The following is a 15,724-nucleotide window of genomic DNA, read 5'->3' as shown; positions in this document are numbered from 1 at the left end:
GTACAATATAATATAAGTTTAACATAACAGCAAATGTACAACGTTTCGACAAGGTTTTGTCATCATCAGAAAAACTTTAATATAAGTTTAACATAACAGCAAATGTACAACGTTTCGACAAGGTTTTGTCATCATCAGGTACGGTACAATATAAGTTTAACATAACAGCAAATGTACAACGTTTCGACAAGTTTTTGTCATCATCATGTACAATATAATATAAGTTTAACATAACAGCAAATGTACAACGTTTCGACAAGGTTTTGTCATCATCAGGTACAATATAAGTTTAACATAACAGCAAATGTACAACGTTTCGACAAGTTTTTGTCATCATCATGTACAATATAATATAAGTTTAACATAACAGCAAATGTACAACGTTTCGACAAGATTTTGTCATCATCAGGTACAATATAATATAAGTTTAACATAACAGCAAATGTACAACGTTTCGACAAGGTTTTGTCATCATCAGGTACAAATTTGAATTCGTTAAACATTGCTAGACGAGTAGGCCCCTTAACTAGTAAAATATAAATATTTTATTTATAATTTATCGTTATTGTCTTACTGACACAACTGCCTCTATTATTCGAAAGGTAATTTTAAATGTTAACTTATTCCAAGTTCAATACAAATAACGTCCACGTGTTTTAACTGAAATTTAACTGATGGGTGAAGATTTTTGATCCATGTAAATACAGCTGAGAACAAACGAAAGTAAATTTAGTTGTTGTTTTAAAAAGGCAGTGTTGGTTCTTCTTGGATTTAGCTATTTATTTTAAAATCCTTCTAGTAGCAGCAAATTATAAAATTTCCACTTCCAATTATTTCTAAATTAACAATATAAGTGATTAATTAAGTGTTATAACGTTTCCTTACCTCTGATTTCAAATTTCTTTACAACGAAATCGAAAAATAACTCATTGTGTTTGTCAAAAAAAAATGATAAATGGTAAAGAAAAAATATAATTAACGCAATTCGTGTCAGTTAACTTATTTTAATTCAACTTAAATCAATTATTCCGCGGAAAGTTATCAAACTTTCACCTCCTGCTATATGATATGTTGTTTTTAAATTCTCCACATCACATAGCGATTAGTTATTTAATTATGAGTTTGTTTTATTTCCTTCTGAGCACAATTTTCAGCTTATTGGCCTCCTCCTCTCGTTAGTAAATAGGCTAGTTAAGACGAAGAGCTCATAAAGAAGAGTACCAGAGTTCTAACTTAAAAGTAATTCAAATGAATTAGAAACAGCTGTGCACGCTAAGTTGTTCTGAATGCACTTATTTTTCAGTTGTTAAGATTCTAACTTTTCCTCTTTAAAAAAGAGCTTGAAAATGAATAGAAGATATACCTTCTACTATCGTGTTAAAAATACCTTAATTCTTTCTACATTCTCAAAATTCCTATAAATTCCATTACGAAACATTTTAACACTAGGCGCTGCATGAAACAAACTGAAACTGTGACGAAAATATGTTAAAGTTTTCATGTTATGTCAGACAATGTATGTAAACTATATGTCATGTATGATAAATTATTTTTCTTGCACCACATAATATTAACTATGTTATACTTACATAAATAAAACTTTTCTGTACGATATGATTTTGGCGTTTCTATATCATACCTTTTGTCTGGGTTTTATATATGGGCTGGGATTCTTCTACAGTAGGAGTCTGTGACTTGTTGGCGATAAGTTCGAAAAATAAACGAACAGAACATAATCCATTTGTTTTAAAATAATATGTTCAAAACAAGTCAAATGTATATACAAAAAAATGTTTACACTATATGCATTTAAAACTCTAAATAATTATCTTTTCTTGTCAAAAGTCCACACAGGCTGGTTCAATTACTTTAAAACACCTTTTAACAAGACAAATTATTCCTCCTTATCTCTGTTAAACTGTGAAACTGACTTTAAAATATCGCCCGTTACAGCTAAACTAACAACCATGCAGTCTTAACTTCACTTTCACTAACTTAACGTTTTAATTCTTAACTTCACTTGACTTATTTTGTTGCTTAGAACAGTTGTATCCAGAGCTTTATATAATTGTCTCTTTCTCTTTCATCAAACGTCCACACAGGATGATTCAGTTACTTTAGAACCCAATTGACAAGATACATTATTTATCCTATCTCTGTTGTTAAAATACAGCTGTGAAACACATTCGAAGTTATCAGCCATGTTGTTTATCTCTTGTGATTCAATATGGGTGTAGTGCAACAAGCTATCGCTGTTATCAACCACTCTGTTTATCTCTTGTGACTCAGTACGTGTGTAGTGCACCAAGCCGTCACTGTTATCAACACTCTGTTTATCTCTTGTGACTCAGTACGTGTGTAGTGCACCAAGCCGTCACTGTTATTAGCTATGTTTTTTATCTCTTGTGACGCAGTACGTGTGTAGTGCACCAAGCCGTCACTGTTATCAACCACTCTGTTATATCTTGTGATGTAGTACGTATGTAGTGCACCAAGTCGTCACTGTTATCAGCCACCCTGCTTATCCCTTGTGATTCAATATGTGTATAGTGCAGCAAACCGCCACTGTTATCAGCCTAGCTGTTTGTGTCTTTTGAATCAATATGGGTGTAGTTGAGTAAGCCATTGATGTTTATCTTTTGTAATTTAATATGGGTGTAGTGCAGCAAATCGCTGTTAACAGCCAGGCTGTTTATCTCTTGTGATTTACTATGAGTGTAGTGTAGCAAGTCGATGTTATCATCCAAGCTGTTTATCTCTTGTGATATCAATACGGGTGTAGAGCAACAAGCTATCGCTGTTATCAGCCAAACAGTGTATTGGTTGTGACTCAATATGTGTGTAGTGCTCCAAGCCTACACTTATCAGCCACGCTGTTTTTCCCTTTTGATTCAGTATTGGTGTAGTGCAGTAAGTCGTCGATGTTATCAACCATTCTGTTTATCTGCTGTGATTCAGTATTGGTGTAGTGCAGTAAGTCGTCGATGTTATCAACCATTCTGTTTATCTGCTGTGATTTAGTATTGGTGTAGTGCAGTAAGTCGTCGATGTTATCAACCATCCTGTTTATCTGCTGTGATTCAGTATTGGTGTAGTGCAACAAGCCGTCGATGTTATCAACCATCCTGTTTATCTGCTGTGATTCAGTATTGGTGTAGTGCAGTAAGTCGTCGATGTTATCAACCATCCTGTTTATCTGCTGTGATTCAACACGGGTGTAGTGCAACAAGCCGTCGCTGTTTATATATCTGTGATTCAATATGGGTATAGTTTAGTAAGTCTCCGCTATTATCAGCCAAACTGATTTTCACTTGTGCTTCAATATGAATGAAGTGCGCTTGTGTTCTATGATTTCAAAGAAGTAATTGCAAGGTATAAAGATAATAATTGGTATATGCTATTGAAGTGGCGTATCGTCGCACATATGAGACTTGTTAATACCACGGACAACATGTTAAGGGCTTATAAATTTGATTCATGGTAAATTCTCAGCCGTATGTTAGTGCCACAGATTTTTCTAGGTAGGATGTTAATATAGCGAAATTTTAAAACGAAGTAGAGCCAAAAGAAACAGAATAGGAAGAATGAATCATAGAATCGGAAAACCTTTCATAGTAGATCGTTTGGAACAGTAACAGAAACTCATGACAGTACAAAGGATCGCCCTCATATGCAAATTGAAGTCTATTTTATGAAAGAGAACCCTCTCACCCAGAAGTCCATTGTGATTAAGCTGGGCATATCTCTGGTACCGTTAAGATTTGATACCGACGATAGCTCACAAACCATTTAGTGATTTAATATTTAATGATTATTTAGTTTCATAACAAGAGTGTTAAAAGTTATTATTTAAAGGCGATAGTTATGACAAATTTGGTTACTTAACTCGGTAAGAATTGTTTTAAATGGACGTCACGTTACTCGAACCTTCTTTATTTTTCTCGTTGCCTTAAGTGAGTATTGTTACATCATAGCGTCTCGTAGTTTGTAGAAAGTTCTAGGCCTTAGTTGGGCAGTGTATATATATATATATAGGCGACTAAGTAAGTAGAAGTCAAATGAAGTTCAGTCAGAAAATAGTTAGTTAGTTAAAGAAAACGTTAACTTAGCCAGCGTGTGAGGTGAGTGATTAGCCTTAACGGGTGATTTCTATTTCAATGTGGAAGTAGTGCAGCAAGCCGTTCAGCCATGTTGTTTATCTCTTGTGGGCCGTCGAAGTTATCAGCCATGTTGTTTATCTCTTGTGATTCAATGTGGGTGTAGTGCAACAAGCTATCGCAGATGTCTGTCGTTCAAAAATTTGTTAAAAGTAGCTTTTAAGACAAACGTTTGTCTTTTCACCGATGTGTCAGTGATAAAAGACAAAATCTCGTCTGCATGTACTGCATCGGAACGAGTAATCGCAGATGTCAGCCATGTTGTTTTTCTCTTGTGATTCAATGTAGGTGTAGTGCAACAAAGATAGCAAAACATCTTTTATCAACTACACTATAAGCTGTTTCAACTACGGGTTTCTAAACACTACACAGATCCTCAACTGTACTAAGTCTCCCTCTAAACACCTAATGTTTTAACTACACCCCCCCCTCCTACCCATAGATATATAGCTGAACGTCTCAAGAATTATAAGTCTAAAAACAGGGTTTTAACACCTGTGGTGGACACAGCACAAACAGACCATTGTGTAGCTTTATGTTTAACAACAAACAAATTTACTACGGGTGCTAAACGCTGCATAGAATTTAAACTGTACTAACCCTAACGTATTTCCCCAATATCTCAGCTGCTAAACAAGGATGTGTCAGTTATATGAAAAGCTATCTAAACAACAAGCAGGTCCTCCTGTTGAATAACTTTCTAATAACCTGTAAAATTGTATCATTTACTCTTAGCATTTTCATGTTAATGATATCAACACACTGAATAAAATCAACCCCAGAAACTTCCTAAATGACATAACTATATATTTATATCTAAACAATTCTGTGATCTAAGTTTCGTAATAACATGAATGTTTAATTTGTATTAATTTTAGGCATATTTATACAAAACTTTGAACCTGTGCAATGTTGATGTTTGAATTTGAAGTGTTAAGAGACAAAGCTGTGTAGATATTTCTATTATAAGCGTAGTGTTTTCCTAGCGATTTGGAAGAGATATATTCAAAGTTTTCAGCTTTTATGTATTTTTTTTATGTTTCTCATATGTGATATTGTATAGAATATAAATTGAAGTGGTTCTTATTGAATTTTAATACACTTCAAATTTACATCTACTACATACATAATTCTAAAAATAAAATTATCCTCTTTTGTTATGTATACAGATTACTAAATAATTTATTAATATCAAACCAAAATAAACTCGAGTTACTAAACCCGCATTAACCAAAACTTTGAAGTCAGTGTATGAAATAGAATTACACACATACACACTGTATGAGGTGATGAAACAAAGGCATATAACAAAGATACACTTACACAACGTAATGTGATATTACAGATGAGGAGAGAGGGTTTGTAAGACGTAGACACGTATACATGAACAATACATATATAAATATACACTCTTGTGAACGTTTAACATAGATATACGTGACATCCATCATAATACAGTGTAAGTTGACATAACACATCAACCTATGTACATACGTGGTCATGTTAGAGTGAAGTAGCCAAGAAAAATACCTTAAACGATACACATACATGGTTAAATCTGATTACAAGCAGTACGGATAAAGAACTCGCTTTCACCACACCACACACACAAATGTACTCACCTATGGTTGCTGGCAGATAGAGAGCTGGAAACTAGATCATCCGTGAGCCATGATGCATTAAGTTTTTGTATGAATGTAAACTGAATGAATATTCTCGCAGGAAAATCGACCGCGGACTTTGGAATAGGAGATGACTCATGAAAGACCGTGACTCACCAAATGTGTTGTTAATTGGAAGCGTTCTAAAGCTATGGGAGCATCCACTCCGGCTTCATAGAGGGGGAAGAGAGAACTCGTAGGCCTATTTTGCTGATGAGGGAAGCATAGAGCCGTAAGGTGGAAGCACCAACAGTTATTCGTTTAATTTTTTAATAGTGTTGCTGCCATCTATGGATGAAAATAGAAGAAAACAAAGAAAACGAAATGTTCATTTTTTGTTGAAGAAGCAAATATATAATACATAGAGTTAGTGAGTGTCTCCGTATTTTTAGAAAACACAAAGGTAGGAATTTTAAAAAGCACTAATATGAGTAAGTTTTGAATACTTTGACGTCGTTCTCTGCTTGCCCTTATGTTGGCAGAGAAATAGCAAGACCGATGTAGTTGGATCGTTTAGATAGTTGTTAAGTTTCTGGCATAATCTCATTTAATTTCACAAGTAGTAAATATTAGTTATAATATTTAGTACATTATGACTTACATTCGTTACTAGATAACTTATGTAGCATATGCAACCATAGGCCTACATAAATACTTGTAAATAATCCGTGTAATGACATCAACAAAATAAGATTTCCTCAATTATATCTTAAATAGTCACCAGTAAACCAAATTTTAACCCATTAAAGTATAAGTAGAGGACCAAATAAATGCTATATTTGGCAGTATGACTTTAAGAGGTAAATAATAATAATAGTAATAAAAAGTAATCTTAGGTTGCCATATTGTATGTTAAGTGTTCACTGGCGAATGGAAGACTGCCATAGAATAAGTATGTCTGCTAATGAATTTAAAAATTTTGCAGTTTTGTAAACAAAACCGTCTGGTGAAATTATAAGACCCTCTAGAGTATACAATGCATCATTGAAATGACAATTTCCCTGTAATTCCGCAAATTAAACAACAATAACAAATAATGATAATGCCACTGTTTTAATGCACCCTTCATTGCATAGGCCTAATGGCGCCTCGTCAAAATTTACAAGTTAATTAACACTGGCGTCATTAGAAGTCTTATTAAAAATGCATCATTGAATGTTTCTTTGTGCACTGTGATGCTTCATTGAAACTTGCAAGTAAACCCCGAGATGTGACACATTATTTGAAAGTGTACTAAATTTCAGTACTTCTTTATTTACGTACGATACTTAAAAAATATAAGTAAGATCTCAAACGTCATATGCCATTTGAAAACGTATTTAGAGTTGATTACAAATCCCTAAATTCCAGTGTCTCCTATGTCGTATGCCGAACATCAACCTTTACGCTTGTTGTTGTTTTTTTTAGTGCAAAGACACGCAATAAGCTATCTCCACTTTGTTCATCGAGGGGAATCTAACCCACAATTTTTGTGTTTTAACTCCATAAACTTATCGTTGACCCACCGGGATACTTCCACGTTTGAGGAAGTTAACTAGAAGAAATAAATAGCATGCTAAGCTGTGAATATTCATAAGAATTTGTTAGTAAGTGATATAAAGACTTAAATTTTCGTAAACACAGTTTCCACATCTCAATTTGCCAACTGAGATGAACAGTGTAAATCAAGCATGAATTTACTTTTTATTGAATAACTTCATACTCTCCGGTACCTCAGCGTAAGTCTTAGGTCTTATAATGCGAAAAATTGGGTTTTGATACCTGCGATGGGCAGAGTACAGTTATCCCATTCTATAGCTTTGTGCTTAACAACAAACAAACAAACAAAAACACCCAATAACTGCATTGATTCATTTCTAAATATATATAATAAATTTCTTCCTGTTTAAATATATATATAAGTTCACTCATATTGCAATTGGTACAACAAAATATAGCATGCAGTTAGTACATCTTATAAAAAATAAAACAAATATCTTATTGATGAAACATGACAACCTACACATTTAAACACGCAATACTACTATGTATCGTACAGTCTAAACAAGGCACGTATGATTTCTTGCTAACAACATGGCAACCGAATCAAACGTTACAACGCTTAGTAACAAGACTACCCGCATCGGTTTTATCACTATTATTTCTATTATACACCATTTAGCGGTAGTTTCTTTCTTCGTACCTCCAGTGGCAAAGCGGTATATCTGCGGATTTGTAAAGCTAGAACCGGGTATCAATACTCGTGGTGGGCAGAGCACAGATATCCCATTGTGGAGTTTTGTGTTTAATTACAAACAAATTCTATCTTTGCCTTGTGTTTTTTTTTTTTTTTTGCTGCCATCTACCTATGAAATCCGAAATTAGTATTTAGTTTTAGAAGTGTTGAATTGGACATTTATTTATGTTGTAAAATATTGCTATGTAGATAACTACGTGATTGTCTTTGTGTAGATTAGAATATATTCCTGGTGAAGAACGACAAAAAATGCAATACAAAGAGAAAGTGAAAGATGGAAGGAAAACTACTGAAAAGCTAGAAAAAGGTACATAATATTACAGCAGGTTTAATTTTTATTATTTACCACAAAGCTGCACAATTGGCAGCATGTGCTCTGCTTACTGCAGGTATTGAAACTCGATTATTAACGTGATAAAACGTGCCTCATACTTACTGCAGAGGCACTATGGATATTATGGCAGGTTAAAATAAATAAAAAAATGCTAGTAAAACAGAAGCTTAAAGGCGTACGTTAACAAAATCTCAGAGTGTATAAGGCAAAAACAACAACAAACGAAAGCAGTGAAAAATCATACTGAAAAGGTAAGAGAGAGACGTCTAGTAAAGTTTAATGCCCTTACCTTTAGAAAATTTTATTCAAATAACTTATGTGCTTCCATCTATTGACAAAGCAAATAAATTAACCACTAAGATAAACCTAACGGTTAATAGTAAAAAAAAACCACAACAACAACAAAAAACTGTTTTAAGGAAAATCTTTTCACTCTAAAAATTTAATAAATGAATACTTTTCACATTTATTTAATTAAACAAGCCAGGAGTAAGAACGTGTCAAAGTTTCTATGCCGACTATCTCAGCAAACATATTAACGTATTTGTATATTTCGTTAGAATATAGCCTTTACGCTAAAGCTGTAGATATATCGTGTCAATAAAAGAATACATATATAGGCTCTTTTACAATTTTTGCACCTATAAGGCTATACCAACTAGTTGTTTAGTGAGAATATCACAATTCACAGTCGAAGCCCAAGTAGTGAATTTAAAATCTTGCCACTGCAACGAAACATCATAAAATTATTGGTTATGAAATACCAAAAAGACAAATATAACTTGAAGAGGAGAATAATATGGACGTTAAAAAAATATAGACCACGTTGTATAAATAGAGTGAAAAGATGCAATAACCATCCACCTTAAAACCAAGTCAGTGATACGTATATAAAACAGAATATATATTTCTTCACTGCAACATAATAAGATATATATATATATATATATGTGAAAAACACGCATCATGCCAATGTTATCATCCAACATTACTATACATGTTGATTCATTGGTGATTCTCTGTAAGTTTTTATTGCTTTCTTAACTATTATTGGCAAAAAAAAATCACCTTTGATCTTTCTTACCTATTCGGGTGAGTTTTATCGCTACTGTATAGATGGCAGTAACTTGAGATTCTGAAGAAGTTCATCAGTAGTAAAGGACATTATGATCGTGTAAGGGCTATTGCAATGATGCTTCAGAGTCCTTTTCCAAGAAGAATTGAGAGAAATACGATTTACTTTATTTCAAGACATTTTAAAATAGTATGTTTTTTTCATGTCATAATTCATCCAAAACAACAGTTAAAAAAGTGCGTGTTAAATCTAATTATACTTGTTGTATCAGGTTATAGAATTTCCTATTTTTGACTTTCATTAACTGTTTGATTCTACACGGTTTTTGTGAAACAAATGGTTGTAAAATGCATGTCGCATACGTTAAATTGCGTATTTTAAAATTCGGGATGCTTCACTGTTTTATTTAAATGCGTTTAGAAATGATTGTAGTTAATAATTAAGTATTTCTGAAAATGATACGCGACAATCTGTATACAAAAAAGAAATTAGAGTATCATTTTGTATCAGATCGTTTTTAGGCTTAAAATAGTGTAAAATGATACATATGTTTAGGTGTTTAGAAATTAGAGATACTAAATACAGTTGAGGATCTGTAGAGTGTTTAGAAACCGGTAGTTGAAACAGCTTATAGTGTAGTTGATAAAAGATGTTTTGCTATCACATATGTTTAGGTGTTTAGAAATTAGAGAGACTAAATACAGTTGAGGATCTGTACAGTGTTTAGAAACCCGTAGTTGAAACAGCTTATAGTGTAGTTGATAAAAGATGTTTTGCTATCACATATGTTTAGGTGTTTAGAAATTAGAGAGACTAAATACAGTTGAGGATCTGTACAGTGTTTAGAAACCCGTAGTTGAAACAGCTTATAGTGTAGTTGATAAAAGCTGTTTTGCTATCACATATGTTTAGGTGTTTAGAAATTAGAGAGACTAAATACAGATGAGGATCTGTACAGTGTTTAGAAACTGGTAATGTAATAGGAATCCTAAGTGTACTTTAACCAGAAAGATAAAGGCCTGAAGAGGAGAGAACAACACTCCGTTCTTTGTAACAAAAAGTTAAATGCTTGAAGAGGGGAATACACCCCGTTCGTTGAAACAAAAAGATAAAGGCCTGAAGAGGGGGAACGACACCCCGTTCTTTAAAACAGGAGTATAGAGTCTTAAAGAGGGGGTACGATACCCAATATTTTTAGTAGATAAATAAAGGCATGAAAAGGGGAGGGATAACAAACACCCCTTTCTTTGCCACTGGTTTGATGAAACTTCGAAGTAGTTGAACTTGAGAATAATGATTGTAAAATTTTATGGTAGTCGAATAAGTCATGCCAGGGTTATCTTCGGTTAAGACTTTTTAGCCAATAGCATGGTGTCATTTTAAGAACAACCAATAAAATTCATCGAACGAGCAGTGGTAGTTGACTGTTGCTTTCAAAAAACCTTTAACAGTTTTCTACGTGCTTACAGTTTCAAAGTATGTATAAACGCTGAAAGTTTTGGTAGTCTACTTAGTTTACAAAACATCGTTTCATGGAATAAGTAACAAAATTCTGCTTGTCTCATGGTGTAAAGAATGTAAAGCATGTGTCCCATGTTGAGCAACATGAAGAAGAAATTCCAGGAGAAGATGTCTGGAGCACAGATAATGTTCCACGCCCAGGTTGAAAACATTAGAAATCCTTCAATATAGAAAGTATATATATATATATATGCTATTTCTAGAAGTACATATGAAAAATTTGGCAAAGAAGTCAACTAGTCCTATTGTATAAGTTATATTTCACAATACTTTAAAGAATACTAATTATTGTCTTACCTGTATACTGGCATATTTTTTGTTAACTATGAGTTATGTTAATATTTAGATGACGTCACTTTTTTCATCTTTTTCTCTCCTAATTCACCTATCTATCGGTCGGTCTACGCCTTAATATTTTTGATAGTTTTCGTGTTAGGTATTGAGTTACGAATTCCATGGGTAAAAAGGCCTTGAATCAATCGCTTACAACAATTATTATGTAGTCAAACTTATGTCGTTGTACTTTACTTGCCAGATCTCTATATTATAACTGGTAATGTAAAATCTCGATAAGTATTTTATTGTTTATTTGAATCACGTATTTTCCAGTTATTTCTTAGTACAAAATAACGTTAATGAGAACGAAAATATAACGTATTATATCATATTTAAAAGTTTTTAGGAACTCCGTGTGTTTTGAAAAAATGACAGACCCACGATATGACACAGATTGTCTCCTGAATACACAAACCTACCGAAAATAAGCAGCAGGTGCATAAAGAGAATTCCTCTCCTGGTATTGGGCGCCAGGTAAGAGACACAAAAACAAGTGTTAGCCAACTGAAATAGGATATGCTGTGGCCGTTGCCATGACGAACACGGCAGAAGTCCAACCTCCAACTCTGTCTCATTGGCGAACAACGACGTTCCCTCGTGCAGGTTACTCTCATTAAAAATCGTCAGGAAACTCTGAGATGGGATCAGCGGCGTAGACGGTGGAATCATAGTACTGCCTTCCCTTACGGTTGTCATGGATACTTCACTATCCTTCAATTTATATTGTATCCAATAACAATTATGCTTAACGATTTACGTGAGGCCTTACTTCAGCATCACCTGCCAGACAACCTGTAATACATAATTATAGTATTAGTTCCAAAGTTTTTTTTATAACAAACTAAAAAACTCATTTGAACTGTTTAGAGTCTCACCATCAAATCTGGTTAATGGCCACCGTTAATAAAATCATGAGTAACTCCGTGAAGGTGCAGGCCTGCGATGGTTTTATTGTATTAAAATTTTTATGTGGTCTACAGTAATTCCTGTACGCTGAATCCGAAAATGATATCCACTTTTCTCCATCACATACAGATTTTTCACAAAACGTGAGAGTCTAATGGATCGTTCTAGAACCTAAACATAACAACCATATTAATAAAAAATTTCTTTGTGGTAAACTAAATAATAATTTGATCTAAGTAAGAGTTTTAATTTTCTTCCCAATTTGTAAAAAAATCCTTACGTGATAGAAAAACATTTTTTTTCGAAATCTGCGTAGCTGATTTAAGGAAAATCCGTTATTTAAATCAAAACAACTTTTATGAAGTTTAAATTCGCAGGCCTGTGTAATTAAACGAAACCACTATAGACTAATTGCAAATATTACTCAAACATCTTATTTGAACAAATACGAAGTCTCCTTTTGCAAAAAAAAAAGAAGAAGAAATAGAAACAGCGCGAGTAATTGGTGTCAGGAAATAAATTTAATGCTTATAGACAAATTTATATGATTATTGTTAACGTTCTACTTCTCTTTTATGTCTTCTTTTGATCCATGAGCGTAAGTGATAAATAAAACACGACATTATTAGGATTATTAATTTTTAGAAGCAATTGACTGATCTAAATAATTATTAATTAAGTCAAGAAGAACCCTAATTAATATACAGAATAAGCCATAGAGAATATTTCAGCAGATAAAAGTATAGTGAAGAAGCTATCATTTTGCTATTGAACAAAATATGGCATGTTAATCTTTGTGAACCAAGATAATGTCACACATTTTCTCCTTATCTTCTCGGTTGTCATTCTATTGTAGTTTACTGCAGCAGACGATTTTACCATACATAAAGCAGGCCAAACTCTGAGCAATATCTAAATTTGTTTAGGGTTATATTCAAGCCTAAGTTCCTCTATAACTTTCCAAAATGCCTAAATGTTGGGCAAACGAAAATAAGGGTTTTAGACGTTTCTATCTTTATGTATAACCAACATATCTCACAGCCCAATGAGATTAGTTCAACGAATTAACTAGAAACAACATTGTTTATAAGTTCAATGTATGAAATAATCAAACCATTTTACCCACAGGTTAAATTAAGACCAATCTATAATTCACTCTTCACAATTTAAAAAAAAAGCACTCCCCGAATCCCTTGTTGTCGTATTAGTCCAAAGATATATAATTTTGGACGTCAGCACCTTGCACACAGCAGGGAATCGAACCCCAGATTTTAACTTTGTAAGTCTGTAAACTTACCGCTGACCCATAGGGGAACTTCCAATTCCCTACGCTCATGTGTTGTTTAGAATTGTAGTTATGGTGACTGTAAGGCCACCTATTGGTAAAAAACGTCAATTTAGAACATGTATTTAAATAATTTTAAATTTCCAAGCTCAGACACACCAAACAAATAATTATTTATAAAAGAAAGCTTACTAATAATCAATGTACACCCAACCCTGAACAATAACCTAAGCTGTCTTCAACTCATGTTATTTTATTTTTGTTATTTATAATTAATTTGTCTTTCATGTCTTTCAATGTATTGTATATTGTATTTCATATACTGTCCAATGTATTGTATATCGTATTTCCTTTACAAATTACATTTCAGATTACTGACGATGGAATGTGAAAATTCGGAAACGTCCTTTCAATTAACATGTTCTCTATTATTGCCATAGTTGTCATTTTATCTAATTAGATTTAGTTTTCCGTAAAGTGAATCCACTGTTCATCTACAAAATTTAATTATGTATAGAAACGTGTATTAAAATTTTGAAAATTTTTCTAAAACATATTATGCGCTAACGTATAGACAGAGATTTGGTTTAAACAAGTACATGTCACAACTGTAAGGAAGAAGGATGAACTGGCTAACTTCTGTACATAAACCTGTAAACAAAATTATGAAGAATAATACCTTATACAAGTGATTGATTCTACTCTTGTCCTCTCCAAATGGCAAGCAATGAGATATACGATAAAATGGTGTGCATATAATGAACTGTGAAATCTCTTACTCTATCATTTGGCTTAAGTAATGATCCATCACCAGATTACTGGAGTATGTTTTAGCTAAATTATCATTTCAAACTATCATAATACACACTGAATTATAAAAACCCGCCAAAAACCTATGACATTGGGTATAATGTGTATAGAATCAAAGAATAAAAACCCCCAAATTTAACTAGAAAATATACGAAAAATTCCTACGCAGAGTGATTTGTCTTTAACATATGTAGACGATGAAGATGTGTCTGCATACCCAGAACACATTGAATTTTTCAGTTTTATTGATGAGTTACTAAACTGCAACTCTGTGAGTCATTCTCCAGTATCTTCTTTACTGCCGTGAGAATGACAAGAACAGTATCACAAAACCTCGTGGAATTAATAACTGTATATACTTGTTCCCTCTTCCTAGCTGCAAAAAAGACTTTACTTGAAAAACTAATTTAACTTCCAAAATATGTTAATAAAATTATAATTGGATATAAGTAACATGTTAGAAAACGGACGTACTATTGCCATGGAGACACAAAGAACAATCAATAGTATTTCGTAACGAAGTTCCTGAAATGTTGTCGGAATTTCACCCAGTTCACCATCAAACCCCTCTCCAAGGTCTGTCAAGTCAAGATCTGATCCTTCCGCCACAGAAAGAAGGTCTTTCAGACTAATTGACGTCTCAGTACGCCTCACCACCAAAGAGGGTCTACGACTGTTGAAAATACAACACAGGTTAGACTGATTACGTTATGTATTTCAGGAAATTAATAATAACAATGGAAGATGAAATGTACCAAGAAAATATAATAATATAATGTTTAGCACGAAATTTTCTAAAAACTACAAATATAAGACAGATTAAGTTGTTTTTAATTGATAATAACAGAAACACAACGGTGTGTACTTGCTTTCTAGGTTGGCAATACAGTATTAGCTCCGTGATTTCTCTTTTTGTTAAGATACCTTCATGTCAAAGACCTAATTGAGGTAGATGTTTTGAGTAAAAAAAATGAAGTGATGAAAAAGTTGAAATCTTACTAAATCTTACACATATAACACAATTGAAGAAGAATATATAAGCTTATTTGTAACAGTTTACGAAATAGGTCAGAATCCAATAACAAATGAATAAATAATGACCCTAAAAGAAATATTCCTACGTTTTACAACACCATGTGAAACCAGGCGAAACCATGGTAATCATGAATAAAATATCTGTAAAACGTACAAATGTCTTTTTTTCCTCAATCTCCACAATATAGCTCTCAAAATATCTACACTAAGCATCTCCTATATTTAAAGACATACAAATATAACTTGCAAAGTTTTTTTGGTACACAAAACTTGAAGATAGCTTTTATATGCAGAAACATCTGTTAGCTGAGAAAATAATTTACCGTGTCGCTCCTGTAAAACAAAGTTCTACCACCTAAATGTGAAGC

The 15,724-nt window shown here is 33.1% G+C and overlaps 1 protein-coding gene across 1 annotated transcript in view; it reads right to left on the bottom strand.

The window, feature by feature from the left end:
- The window catches only part of LOC106460060 (popeye domain-containing protein 3-like), a 33,806-nt gene extending 21,396 nt beyond the window's left edge, over nucleotides 1-12,410 (bottom strand). The window contains exons 1-3 of the mRNA XM_013919746.2: nucleotides 12,196-12,410; nucleotides 11,740-12,112; nucleotides 11,059-11,144 (exon numbers count right to left, since the gene is read on the bottom strand). Of these exons, the coding sequence (XP_013775200.1) occupies nucleotides 11,059-11,144; nucleotides 11,740-12,016 (363 nt within the window). The 5' untranslated portion in view covers nucleotides 12,017-12,112; nucleotides 12,196-12,410. The remainder of the gene's footprint in view (nucleotides 1-11,058; nucleotides 11,145-11,739; nucleotides 12,113-12,195) is intronic.
- Between the last annotated feature and the right edge of the window lie 3,314 nt (nucleotides 12,411-15,724).

This window comes from Limulus polyphemus, unplaced genomic scaffold (genome assembly GCF_000517525.1).
Source record: "Limulus polyphemus unplaced genomic scaffold, Limulus_polyphemus-2.1.2 Scaffold700, whole genome shotgun sequence".
NCBI lineage: Eukaryota > Metazoa > Arthropoda > Merostomata > Xiphosura > Limulidae > Limulus > Limulus polyphemus.
Note: the sequence above shows the minus strand (reverse complement) of the source record. Positions and strands in the feature narration are given on the sequence as shown.